Source organism: Trematomus bernacchii, unplaced genomic scaffold (genome assembly GCF_902827165.1).
Source record: "Trematomus bernacchii unplaced genomic scaffold, fTreBer1.1, whole genome shotgun sequence".
NCBI classification, from domain to species: Eukaryota; Metazoa; Chordata; class Actinopteri; order Perciformes; family Nototheniidae; genus Trematomus; species Trematomus bernacchii.
In genome coordinates, this window is record NW_022987608.1 from 7,828,282 (window position 1) to 7,842,979 (window position 14,698).

General features: G+C 39.6%; 1 protein-coding gene across 4 annotated transcripts in view; it reads left to right on the forward strand.

Moving 5' to 3' along the window:
- arhgef39 (Rho guanine nucleotide exchange factor (GEF) 39) overlaps positions 1 to 8,090 on the forward strand; it is a 45,397-nt gene extending 37,307 nt beyond the window's left edge. The window contains exons 9-13 of one of the 4 annotated variants that reach the window (XR_004555950.1): positions 1,900 to 1,988; positions 5,376 to 5,503; positions 5,942 to 5,989; positions 6,392 to 6,489; positions 6,668 to 8,090. Coding sequence is in view for 1 of the 4 variants with exons in the window: in XM_034131211.1 (XP_033987102.1) it covers positions 1,900 to 1,988; positions 5,376 to 5,498; positions 6,388 to 6,489; positions 6,665 to 6,704 (354 nt within the window). In the remaining 3 variants the exon portion in view is untranslated. Of the gene's footprint in view, positions 1 to 1,899; positions 1,989 to 5,375; positions 5,504 to 5,941; positions 5,990 to 6,387; positions 6,490 to 6,664 lie in introns of all 4 variants that reach the window. The other 3 variants (XR_004555948.1, XR_004555949.1, XM_034131211.1) reach the window with 3 other exon arrangements.
- Positions 8,091 to 14,698: the final 6,608 nt, after the last annotated feature.

Genomic DNA, 14,698 nt, shown 5'->3' on the forward strand with positions numbered 1-14,698 from the left:
TGATGAAGGCAGTGTGAATTAAAAGCATCCTTTAAGGGACTAATGAAAAGGCTGCAGATGGGGGAGATTAGTCGTGTGTGTGTGTGTGTGTGTGTGTGTGTGTGTGTGTGTGTGTGTGTGTGTGTGTGTGTGTGTGTGTGTGTGTGTGTGTGTGTGTGTGTGTGTGTGTGTGTGTGTGTGTGTGTGTGTGTGTGTGTGTGTGTGTGTGTGTGTGTGTGTGTGTGTGTGTGTGTGTGTGTGTGTGTGTGTGTGTGTGTGTGTGTGTGATGGCTGCTTGCTGTAACAGAATCTCTCAGTTGCTGGATCAGATTAGGCTGCAGATCCATCTCTTCCGGCCCTCCAGTAAATACATCTTCCTCAAGCCTGTCGCCGCTCTCCGCCGGCCCCCCGCTACACGTTATCTAATGGCAGAAATGGCATTTCATTAGCCCCTTATCCCACCGAGGCCCAAATGCATACTCAATAGCATTACACGTAATTTCTCATAAGGACACATTATTGATCCCGGGCCCCTACCTGAGCTCAAAGAAAAGGGCTGTCAGCACTCCAGGGCCCTCCTCATCCAGGGCCATGAAGAATTAAAGCCAAATTACATTTGACAGCTGTAAATGCCATGGCAATCTATATGCAAAGTTTGGGTGGAAAAAATAGCTTTTATTAAAATTTCCAGTGGGTTTTTTTGTATTTCTCTTGGTCACACATTGTTTGTAGAGAGCTACCTTTTTATTTGTCTCGCCCCACGTTTCCCTCTTTATGTTCTCCTCTCCCTCCATCTGTGGACCTTCCTCGCCTCTCTCCCCGTCTGCCGTCTTCCTCCCGCTAATATCCCCTTGCCGCTTGAGTATTTTTCCCACATCCCTGACAGATTCTCTTTGATGTATAAATAATCAAGCTAAATTATGTGCGCCGACGAGGCTCCGCCGTTCTTATTATACAAAGTAATTTCTACCTAACAGGGTCAGATTTCCTGACAAATCCCTAATTACCGCATCGCAATAGAAGTGGAATCTATTTGTGCATAAATCAAACCGCAGTCCCCCCAAGTGGCGAGTGCCTAATGTCATGCGGCACTCATTTCGGCCCCATTCACTGAACTCTGTAATTAGATAATACTTTTGATGATATTACATTTGAAATCTTAATCTATTTAATGTATAATGAGAAGCTCCCCTCCCCCCTCCCTGTATAGAAATCATCATTATGTTTGATGATCTATACCGAGTTCTGTCCAAATACAAACGCATATGATCGATATGTCACTTCTCAACAAGCTAGCTTCCTGTGTACAGGCGGCAGCTGCAGGTAAATGTGAAAGGTCATTTAATATGGTGAAGGCCTGATTTTGATCCCCTGTATTTAATAGCTTTCCCAGTGTAATTACGCGTGGCTAAAAGCCCCTTTTGTCTGGGCTTCAGACAACTCCTTTTGGTTTGTTTGACTTGTACAATCTGAGGCAAGTTGGTAATTACTGTTGACTCAAAGGAAGAAGCTGTCTCTCTGTAAACCTGAGAGTATGTCTCTGTCCAGCTGCCTGCAGGACACAATGGAGTAGACATTATAAATGTGGCAGATTCTGTTACTGTACTAGACTTTGTCCCTTTTTTCTTTACCTACAGATTTCAGTGTTTAAAGGTGATTAAAGCAGCACTTTGTTGGCAGGGAGAAGGTTTTTGCTTGATTTGTCCTGCCCTCTTCTGTTTTTACTATGTTACTGCAGTTTTAAGCACTCCAGTAGAGAGGCCTTGGATGACTTATAGATGGTGTTTCTACTCAAATACAACCAAAAGCTGACATTACACTATATCCGAACACCCACCATAAAACCATAACACCTCATCATTCACACCTGTACTGCCAACAAACATCCTAACTACCCTCCTGTTCCTCCTCTTCTTCCAGTTAACCTTCCCCAAAGCCAGTCTTCTGCTGATGTCCTGCAACCAGGAGGATCTCAATGACTGGTACCAGAGCCTGAGCTCAGCCATCAGGTATGTTCCTACTACACACACACACACACATGCACATGCACACGCACACGCACACACACACACACACACACACACACACACACACACACACACACACACACACACACACACACACACACCTATAATTGAACTATAACCCCGACCCTAAACCTCACTCCTATGGTCTAAAAGTCACCCTCATTGTGACTCTGAGCCTGTCAAATGTCATAATTAGATTAGATTAGATATTCTTGAATGAATTGGGCACTTGTGTTGTTACAGCAGCATGTAAAAAAGACATTGCACATGAATAAAAAATCAAAATAAAACAAACAAATTAAGTTTAAAACCTCAATTCAGTGCAACAAAGATATATACCATATGACAGATATACCTTTCAGTCATGCCCTCTTTTTTTTGTATCAGTGATTTCCCCAAAGTATAGAAAAATAATTGAAATGCCTACATCCCCCCTAAACAATGGGAGTGGGTGGGAGAGAAACTCCTTCTGGAGGGAACTTTAGGATGTTAGCCTTTGCAGACAATTTACATGCACACAAACCTGTATTTTGTTATGGCAAGGGGGTTTCCAAATGAAAGGGCCAACTGCAGCCCATTGTCCATTTTGAAATGGAGCAGCAAATTATAAAAGTAATTAACCCTTTATATTTCCCCTTATTATAAGCAATCTGAGGCTTCTGTTTTAAGGAATGAGTGTTTAAGGAACACTTTTAGTAACTAAAAGAATGAAACCCTATGGAGAGCTGTGATGTAGGCACTTTGTTTTCTTAAAGCATATTCAAGTATCAAGCATAATTTACCTACATTTGATTGATTTTGATAACTTATAACTTAACTTATGAGGCAATATACCTCACCTCTAGTGGCCAAGACCTTTGTATATTTTTCTGTATGCTGCCCTCGGTGAAAAAAGTCTGGACACCCCTGATTCAGGCATTGTAGTTTTTAGCAAAAGTAGGTCAAACAGTAGGAAAGGTGCATCTGTTAGGGACTATTTTCAGTTGCGGATGAATCCACTTTGTTGCCCTTATGAGTATTTTGAATCAAATAAAGTGCAGGTTGTGTGTTCGTGGTTGTAGATATGCTGTTCCCTGATGAAGAGCATGCAGCTCAGAAGTTCCATAAATAATGGTGGGGGTCTCAGTATGCAGTGTGTGGACAGTGGTTGTCTCTCAGTAAAACTTTGACGCAGGCTGGAGCTGCACCTCGGGCCTGTCTCTCAGGCAGCCTCTCATCATTGATCAGCCCGACTTCAGTGTCTCCCCCCCCCCTCCCCTCCTCAGCCCGCCTGGCCCCAGGTTTCCCTAAGGAGGGTCCGGGTCAGCCCCTGCGTTGTGTAGGGGGGGGGGGCAGCTATGCTGAAGGCCCCGACCCCAGCATGCCCGGCCAGGCTAATTAGTTTATCACTTTGTCAGAGGGGGCTGTCAAAGAGCTCGGACCACCCAGCAGACGGGGGGGGGGGCCGGGGCTGCAGGCTGACGGCTCTAAACTCCAGGGAGCGTAATTAGGACTGAGGAGAGGACAGGCCGAGAGGACCGGGGGTCAGCAGCGCTCACACCACTGGGGAGGGGAGCAGGGTTGAGAGGGGGGGGTCTACACGTCGCTAAATTATTGATTTAACTACACACTGCCTGGACTGACATCTCTGTATCTATCGAATGTTGCTCTCAATGATTATAAAACATTTATCATCATCTGGGCTGGAGTCATATCACATTGGTAGACATTGTTTTCTCTTCTTCACAAAACTGCAGTTACCCAAAGAAAGTTTGACTGATTGTAGTTAGTGCAGAGTTTTTCCTTTTGTTAATAAAATGTTATTGACACACACTAAGAAAAGGTCATAGCCAAGGGACTTAATTAGCGTGCAGATCGATGCTCGGTGATAGTAGGTGAGGCTGGGGGCTGTCCACGAGGGATGCATGGAGGCTAAAGACTCAGTTGAACTGCTTTGCCTTTTTATCTGCACAACTCTGACCCCCTCCCCCTTCTCAAGCTGACATCACGAGATACATTTATGATATATGCAGTATGGCTGGAAATAATTTACATATTATCATTATTAACTAAGTGGAAATGCATCAAAATCACGTTAGAGTTTTAAAAAGTTCCATGGTTCATGTTGAAGCCAGTATCGTTCATTAGGTATTCTGATTCTAAAGGTATTGTTTCTTGAAAAGTTCTGGTAACAAATGTGTCCTCTGGTCAGATGTGGAACATGTTCACATGTATGTGAATTGATTCTGCAAATTGTGTTGAAGAACTTTCTTTATTTTGGAGTTTTGGAGTTTATGTTATGGGCTATTGTGAATCACAGATCAAGCGAGGAAACCTTTAACACAATCTCAAACTAAGTATATTATTGGTATTTGTGTCACAGGGTGATAACAGCTAATAACTAACAGCATCATGGATTATATTGATATAATCATAACAGCAATAGGACGTCTATATTTGTTCCTCTGTTGTTAGGATGAGCATTTTTTGGGGGATATTTGTTGGCATGCTTACTTTGGCTTGCAAATAAGCAAAGTTGCCAAAAAAAAACACCAACTCCTTCTGTCTCTCAGTCCAACCAAAAAGTATTTTATGAACTGAAAAAGGTGTGAACGGGTTAAGTTCAAAGATAAAAAACCAAAGCACCCAAAAACAAGCTTGTACCCATTTCAATGGATACAGATTGATACGCCTCTGAAAGGTTGCTACTGTAGCAATTTGTCAATCACAGGGTAGCCACACCCCTAACTCTACCCTGCTTTATCGTCTATTTTACCCTAAATTCTCCATTGTTTACTAAGTGAACGTCATGTTGTATTGAAGAATCTAGCAAATAAGAACATACAATCACTAGGGAAATGTTTACTGAGGAAATAGATTAAGTGAGAAGTTGGGTAATTTTCTCAGACTTCTATACATTGTGACTTCTTTTTACAAGCAGTTGAGCCGACCCCTGCTAGCCATTAGGAAGAATGCAGGTCTAAGACAGATAAGTAAATAGATAGATAGATAGACAGACAGACAGACAGACAGACAGACAGACAGACAGACAGACAGACAGACAGACAGACAGACAGACAGACAGACAGACAGACAGACAGACAGACAGACAGACAGACAGACAGACAGACAGACAGACAGACAGACAGACAGACAGACAGACAGACAGACAGACAGACAGACAGATAGACAGATAAGTAAATAGATAGATAGATGGCAAAAAAGAGTAGTTGCAACAAGGCCTGTCAGGAGAGAAATGTGATATGTTACTGTATATTTGAGGTAATTTAGAAGCCTTACTGCACACGTATAAATATGTTTTTCCCTTGAAATGTATGTTTCATTACTAGTTTTGTCGAAACTGATAAATTGAGTGTATTCTCTGTACAGGAAGCTGCAGTCTAAGGAGACAGTGGTCCATCAGAGGGATGAATTGTGCCGGAGACCCCTCCGATCAGCCGCCGACAGCCACAACACGCCCAGCAGCAGCAGCACCCCCGGCAGGAAGAGAAAACATGGTGGGAGTCACACACACACACACATAAGCAATTAATTGATTTATTGTGCAATAAATAAAAATGAACTCGATAACTTTTCTGACCTCGATAAATTGCCGTTTACATGCGTGTTTGTTTACATATGGATGTGACCAGCATTTTAGCCAGGCGCACTGTGGCTGCCGGCGAGGGGAATTTGAAGTTAAATGGAATTGGTTGCAATATATATATATATATATATATATATATATATTATATATATATATATATATATATATACAGTGTCTCCACACACACACACACACACACACACACACACACACACACACACACACACACACACACACACACACACACACACAATGGCCCCTTCCCAGTTCCTACACCCTTAGTTCCAGCACTTGCTCTGACAACATCCATGTTTCTAACTCAACCTTAAATGTTGTCACCTACACACAGAATGACACAGATACCTCGTCCAAAAATGGCCCCTGTAGGTATATAAGAGTACGTAAGTATAATAAAAACATCACAGTACTACCACATATTAAAAAACTGAATATATGTTTCTGTTATCAGAGTACATGGAGAATGTAAAACATGAATGCCACATTTAGAGCATTGGGGGTAGTTGTGCATTTCAGCCTCTTGTGGTCCAAACATGTATTACAACAGCAAACATTTGCCTATTTGGGCTTTTATAGTCTTGATATAGATTCGTTTTTTGTGTGTTTGACTCTTAACCAATAACTAAACAGAGTTATTTTCAACTTTTTGTGTCTTCTTATTCATTCATAAATATTTTAATTTTCCAGAGAAATATTTAGATTTAAAACCAAGTTTTCTCTGAGACTTTAATTCTCAAGCAGTTTCCATCATATTGAGGTTTACCTCTGTCCCTCTCCTCAGGTGGGCTCTGAGACCAGTGAGCAGAGTCAGAGACCCCCGTCTGAGTCGGAGGGCAGTGCCCCCAAGAGGCTGAAGCCGGCTGACGCTCCAGAGCACAGGTGGGGGGTTTTCAGTTGTCTTTTGGTCCATGGTTCCTGCTAAATGAGACTTTTAAGACTTACATGAGACATATGAGCAGATATTGAACTATTACATTTCAAAATGGTGACTGTCTGGCATTGAAATGGTTTGAGTAAATAGGATTTGAAACATGTTATTCTGTGTCCACTCCAGCAGTGAAGAGGCGTCCCCTTCCAGCTGTGTGATCCTCTGAGGGGTCTTCAGTCTCAGATGAGGGTGGGTCCCACTCAGGCTGTCTGAGAGTTTCACTGCAGACTGATTTAATGCCAAACATAACGCACACAAAGCTATATGTCTGTGTTGTTAACATTACGTTCAAACTGTGCTTTTACTGTGCAGGTCAGGAGATTCTGATTATTACTAACAGCAGCGTCCGCTTCTGCTCATCCTGTGCAATATACACTTTTTATTATATACTTATCATATCAATCCTAAGCTGCTTTAAAGACCAAATATCATGAATGTTTAACTGGGAGCGTTGTGTTGCTGCTGCTTGTCTAAAAGTACAATGTCAAAACCCCCACACTGCAGATAACTAGTCATGATTTCTCTTCTGGATGACATGTTTCCGGGCAGTCCCTGAATGCACCACTCCCCCATTATCTCAGTCTGTCGGCATTTTACACTAGATACAGACTTTAGGATGAAAATGTGTATTTATTATTTTTATTTGATTTAGATCGAGGAAAAAATAAACAGTTCATACGTGGGAAACTGACAATATAAAAAAATTAATATAAACATTATAAAATCAATCAAGTAAAATGGATGACCAACTTTTTAAGATAAACAATCAATCCATTTTTATTTCTCACATATAATTTTTTCTTTTCCTTTTTATTGTTACTCTTACATATCATGTCTCTTGTCAGGACAGTTTTAATATTATATATTCAATGCCCTCTCACTTTTGAGCCAGAAAGTGTTGGTGAGAACATTTGAAAAATTAGATATTTGGAAAAGGTAAAACTGTAAAAATAAGATACCAAAGATTCTGATAATATAAAAACTCACAATAACATGTGATTCATTATTTTTAATTTAGTGTACATGATTATTTTATAATATCTTATTCTCTTTTATTTAATAGTGGCCATTTTAACATCCATGATTAAGACTGGGAATGTTTTTGTCCATCTTAATACAGATCCTAAATGATTAATGATCACACTATTGATTAATGACCTTGTTCAAATGTAGAATCACTGGTGTCTTTTTTGATTGTTTGTTTGCATGCGGGGATTATTATAATTATTTTCAAATGGAATCAGTGCCTTTTAATCAGCTCCACTGTTTTCTAAAGATGACTGATTTATGTGTCTGTGTGCAGGCGAGAAAACCTGGCTAACAGATTCTATATGCTATTATCATGATGTCCTTTATTTACATTTATCCTTTTATATATTTTATTTTATCATATCCTTTATAAACGAATCAACATATATTTGCATCTCTACTGCAAAGCTCTTCATATATTTTGTTCACACTATTTCTTTGACACTTTTGAAAGCTGTTACACTGGTTACAGATCATGAATGAAGAAATCCTTTGAACTTCCCAATAAAACTCTAAAACAAGTCATATTGTTTTTGTCTCTTGGATTGACCAAATAACCACTAGATGGCGACACAGAACAGCGGTTTAGCAACATTATTCATTTGACTGGTTCTTAAGGGTGTTTTATTTTACATTTTGCTACACGTTTTTCCAACTTGCACGTCTTATTGACAGACCCAAAGGACAACCAACACTGCAAGTCATCTTTTCCTGCCAAGTATGACAACTTGGTTCTTAGAACTTCATCAGAAATTAAGTCTTAAAAGGTATTTGTACACTTTTTGAGTCAATCCCTAAACAATAGATACCAATAACAACTAATACAGTTTTCTATCCGCTGTAATAATTCCTCTGTTTATATCCAACAACAAAAGTGAAGCAGTCAATACCTGGGCCAAGATAACTATCAGTGTTCTTCAGGTTGAATTAATCAAATCAATGGTTTATTAACACTAAATTCCCTTCTTTTGTTTGTCCCAATACTGTTTCCATGCTGAGCTGAAGGGTAGTGACAAAATGTGTACCCTCCAAGTAAAACCAAGACATACAACTATTTTTAAAACTTGGGGGGGGAAACACAGGATAAATATAACAAATTAGGAAACAAGTGCACTCAAATATAGAAGAAAGAAAGATAATATTTGATCAAATGTACTCGAAAAATAAGGGAGACCGACCCTGAGTAACAATCCAGAGGGAACAAGGAAACGTGATGACAGAAGATAAGGTCAACATGTTTTAAAAGGGATTCACAAATCGAAAAGTATATCATTATCACATGCTATATACAAGACTTATTTTTATTTTAAGACTTAGAGAGTGCCGACTGCAGAGAATAGAGAAGAATAACGTTTAAAGAAAGATTCCTGGATGACCCATATTCTGTAAAACTGTTCACACTGATGGGTGTCTTCATACTGCAGTACCGCTTTATAACACTAGATGGAGACAAAGCTGCTGTCCCTGTGACATCTGACTTTCCTTCAACAGGTGTGTGTCTGACATTTTCATCATTACATCGTGTGTGTTCGTACATTCTTGGTCCTGCTTGCTCAGATATTCAGGTGTATCCTCAGTGCTTCCTCTCTGTGTTAAAGCAGGCACATTATTCAGTGCCACTGCATCATGTGGAGCCTGTGAGCCCTGCTGAGACCAGACATGTCTGGAATACATCTCTCTGGGTACAAGGTGAAGACCGCCTGCTCAGAACCGAGAAGTCAACCATGTCTGACATTTTGTTTTTTAAAGAAGCACGCATGTCTTATTTTCTGGCTGGCAAAATCTGCTAGAAATAGGTTTTAAAGTAATAACGTAAATGTGTTACTGCGTCATTTTCTACAAGCAGCGTGACTAAATAGCATCTTCAAACGTGTCTGTAATAGCATCATATTTGTTTCTCTACTGACCTATTTCAAAAATATATCCTCTTTTATTACTAAAATGTGTTTGCAGTCCTGCCTGTGACGTGTTATTCATGTCATTAGCTACAGACCTGGCTCTCTTTAGTTTCATCATCACAGATTAGACGCCCTTGTGTTTTTACATCTATTGGACGCACTTAGTGATGCATGCCAGTCCTTTGAAAGACCCAAAATAGCCCTCCTGTCGACTTTAAATGACCATTATTATGTAAGGTATTACATAAACAGGTGGGGGGTGTGGGAGGTGATTGCAGCTTCTATTTATTCTCAATATGATTAATACCCTTTTTTTATCTCTGCAATAGGGTCCCTGAACACACCGCCTCGTGACGCTGTGGGGGGCGAGTTTTGTTTGCAGTCTTTATCTGTATCCGTGTGTCTTGTCTGAGCCTTTTAAATATATAACATGTTATTTATAAAAAATAGCCCACTAGTATTTAAAGAACTTGAAGTTAGCACCACCACCTCCAACAACAACAATATAATAACGTATTATGTGAATAATTATATTTAATATATATATATTTTTACTTTACTTGAACTTCCTGTTATACAAAACTATTTTTAAAATCTTTTTATTGCACATTTCTGCTTGAAATTCTTATTTTCATACAAATATTTTTCTATTCATTTATCTTCTATTTTAATCTAAAATGAAGCGTCTGTCACGAAACAATTTGTTGTTTTAATTTAATATTTAATTTAATATTTTTTCTTCATTTCAATGTATCTTAAATTGGGCGTTATATTTTATGTTTATATAAATATTATTATTTTATATTTTTATTGCGTATGCCTACTTGAATTTTATAAACTTTTTTTATTCAATTTTATATTAATTTATCTTTTATTTTATTTTATTCAGAAGGGGAGTACAAAACCACATTTTCCCGGGGGGTTAAAAAAGCTATTCTGGATCTGAGACTGATCTCTGTCAGTCTGATGGGTGCCAGACTTTAGAAAATGATGACGTCCTGACTTTTGACAGTCTGATCCCAGAGCAGGGGGCCCTTTACAATCTGTGGCCCTCGGAGTCTGTGGTGCTGGAGGAACTCTGAACACTGGGAGGTTGAAAAAAAATAAGGCAGAAGTTGATTCAGTTTCCTGCGATTACACACAGGTTGTTTGATGTGCGTACTGACTCCACAGAGAGGATCAGGGGATGCTCTCTTCCTCATCATCAGAGCCGGGTATCACAGGAGCCTTTTGAATTCTAATGATGCCTAATTGAATACAAGTAATGAAGCTGCACTTCCTGACTTCAAAGGCTTCAGATGAGCAAATCATAAAGCGGCTCCATGTGTGTGTGAGTTCAAAGCATCCGAATGCACACAGGATTATTTCTCAGTGTAGACATGTGATCTGCTTTCATAACCCCACCATGCTTAGAACAATGTTGCATATCATTATTAACTTCTTCTCCTCGTCATTAATATTATTTAGTCTTTACAACATGGTTACAAACATTACAGATGAGAGAAATGCATAAGCTTCAAAGGAGAACTCTCTAACAAATAACAATGTTCTTAAAATGTTAACAGCTGTTGGAACCCTTGACATCACAAGCAGTGAGAGGAAGAAACGGGTAGGAGCAAACCTTTAGGTTAGACACATTTTCCTGAAAGATAAATGAGGATAAATGGCAAAATAAAAGTCCAAATACTTTTCAGACAGAGGGTGAAAAGAGGTGCTGCAGCACAGGCAGTTTGAGAACAATAAAGAGCTTTTTAAACATTAAAGCATGGAGACCTGTCACATGCACAAAATACAAATATGAACCTTTAACAGAACATGATATTTGGGTCTACATCACATGTGTCAAACTCAAGGCCCGGGGGCCAAATCAGGCCCTTAGTGGATTTATTTTCGGCCCACAGGGTAATTTTAAATTACTATTAGATCTGGCCCGCCGGGAAAATTGCACGCACACCTTCACTCAATCCTGAGGGTTTCCTCCGCTCAGAGCCTGACCCAAACATTGATGAACTTGCATCCAAGATGAGATGCCAAGTATCTGGAATGAACTAGCATCACAGAGCAGCACACTGAGTTTCAATGGATGTTTCCTTCTGCACTTTCTTTCTTGCGACAGCAGGGCATGTTTGTTTTTTTCTTTGAGGGAAATTGTTTTTTTGAAGCTGTTGTTGGCCTGTGGAAAAATGTAATCATAAGAAATGACTCCGGAGAAGCTGCAGATAGAGCCATAAGAAATGAATGCAACTGATTATTTAATGTTTAATGTTGTTTTTATAGGCAATCATTTAAGCTTTGTTAGTTCCAGGTTTAATAAGTTCATTTCAATAAGTTTTGCAATAAACATTGAACCAGTCCGGCCCTCGACTAGTACCCATTTTTTAATTTTGGCCCACTGTATATTTGAGTTTGACACCCCTGGTCTACATGCTCCTCTCCTTGGCTTTATTAGCGTATCAATTATAAACTTAAGTCTGCCCCCCCGCCCTCCTGCAGGTCTCTCCATCCCATGTCCTCTGGTACATTCTTGACATGCCGGCCCCTCGCAGGTGTCTGCAGGAATGCTGGCAGTGTGCCCCCCCCCCATACCGCTCTGAATGGAGCTCTTATCTCTGCTGTCAGAGAGCGACTGTGTGGAGGCTCTGAGGGGCAGCTGGGCAGAGGTCACAGGGTTCAGGTGTTTTAAGAAATACTGAGATATCTGGACTGTAGGTGATGAGGAGAAGGCTGGTTATATATTTACCTGTCTGGATAAAGACAAGCTTTTATATCTGCACCTTTTTAGACTTCTGAAGTTGGATCTTCAGCTGTAGGTCTATGTTCTTGCGCTGTACATATCGATCAATGAAATCTTGTTTTTGACTGTAGATATTGGAAAATTAAATAAATAGAATTCGTTGATTACTAGAATTACTGTTACCCTAGCCGACTGTCCTCCTTTTGTCATGTTGCGTTTTGTCTGTTGTTTAATATTCAAAACATGCATGTTAATTCACCGATTGGTATTATTCGCCACCATCTTGACTGTAAGGGAGCCTGGAGGGACAATTGAATGACATTTAACATTTCACTTGTATATATTATGTTTTATAGATCAAAACACAATGGAACAATGGGTTACTTAAAAGTGATGCACACAGCTAGGACCAGAGCGCCTTTGATGTTGGAATAATATATATAAAAATATATAAAGTTGGCTAACTGTCACTGTTGGTCCTTGCAGCGTTTTGTATTTGCAAAGTTTCGTTTATGCAGCGCTAATAGTGAACGCTGCGCATGTGTTGTCAAGTTGGTGAAGATGTTTTTTCATTTGCTTTTGTGTTTTTTATTTGCTTTGTTTTTGAAACTGCAGCGGGTTTCCTCTAACAGAAATGTTTTGGGCTGTTGTAGCGCGTTGGCACCTGTCGGCCACCGTACCTAATACATCCATAGATTTCACTTCTTTGTTTCGAAGGGGGATGGAAACACCTGTATTGTTTTCACTGACCCAATTGAAGATTAATGACAAATAACAGCAACTAAATTAATTCAGAATTATATTTAGTTTGTCAGTTCTACTAAAACTACTACTTTTTTCTCTCTTCCCACACGTATATTACATATTTTTAGAAACCACACATTGAGATGTGTTAAGACTTTGCAGACACCCTCATGTTGTCATACTATTTCAATCACACCGAGGATTTCATGTTCAGCCACAGAGGTGAACAATGAATCCATGTGCGATAAAGGTGCTTTTCATTGAGCTGCCAGTCAGGCTGATCTGCAGAGTAATGTGAGATCAAGTTGGAGGGATTTGTAATGGATGGAACGGATTAGGAGCCTCCATGCACTGCGCTGATGATAACTCCCATGTCATATTACAGAGGGATCAGCCTGAGGCGGCCCACTGGTGGTCTCTACTGTTTCACCGCTCAACAAGCCCCAACCAGAGCCACATGTTAGCCATCATGCTGCGAGCTACATCAAACAGATCCGAGCCCTCTGACCTTCTGATAGATCCAGCCAGGATTTAGATATGTTCAGCATGTAAAGACCTGCAATACAATTCAGTCATTGATGTTGACCAAAGAAGCAACCGAGAACTGCAGCTTCTAAAACCTAGTTATTGTAAATGGATAAATAACATTTAATACTTCTTAAGTTCAACAGAGGATTTACACATTCATTCATTTATGGCTCATAGTCAATGTTTTTTTTCTCTGACGATTTTATCAATTCGACAAACGTTTCACCTTGAAGCACAGACCCATGAGAATAAATGCAAACGATTAGTGTACATTATGTGCAGAAATTGAAATGTATATTAAGTCACTGGATTACTGATAAAGTACATCTTATAATTAACTCCTGCAAATGATTTTCTTTTAGTTTATTTATTCACCCTTAAACTATTTGGAGAAGAATACCAATGTGGATTTCAGGACTCTTTAAAAAGGAGTAAATCAGTTTGTTTTCATCTCCAGCGGGAAATAATAATACTGACGGTCCTGCCGTTTAGTAAACCTGCAAAATGTGCTATTTCTTACAAAAAAATGTTCACAGTGAGCTACATTGACCTCCATTGTGTTCCAAAAAAGGTGTTTAGTAATCCCTAAAGGCATATATGAAAATCTGGACATATAAAACCCAAAAATAACACTGGAGATAAATGAAAACATATGTTTGTTTGCTTTTATTATTTGGTTGAAATGAGCCTCAACCATTGGCTGTGTAGAATTGTCCTGCTTAGGAAAGAAAATAGCATTCAATTGTCTTTTCCAAAAACACAATAGAAGTGGTTGCATGAATGGAGTGCCATATAGACATCAGTTTTCTGTAGTTCTTGTATTGACTGGTACCTGCCTCTCTGTAACTCTGGAGGCTGCAGCAGGAGTGGCTTGCCTTCTCTCTCTCAGGCACTTTAACACATTTTCATTGAGGGTCCTTCATGACCTGGGGCCTGTTCCAGCTATCAGGTTCACCAAGTTATCTGGTGAATGAAACCCAGCGCAACCTCAAATCTGGAACATACATTTATCTGACCTGGATGTTTTTCTCAGCAAAGTTAACCAGATTAAGTAAACCCAGATTACGTGAGTTTACGGCTGCTTTTGGTTGCAAATCGCAGGTTGTTCTAAAGGTCTGTCAAAAAAGCAGAAAAGGCTCTAATGGACAAATGACCACTGTTGTATTGGAACATCATATTTTGGAGTGCTGGCTGTGAAGTAGGACAGAACAGTTTTTAAGTAATTTG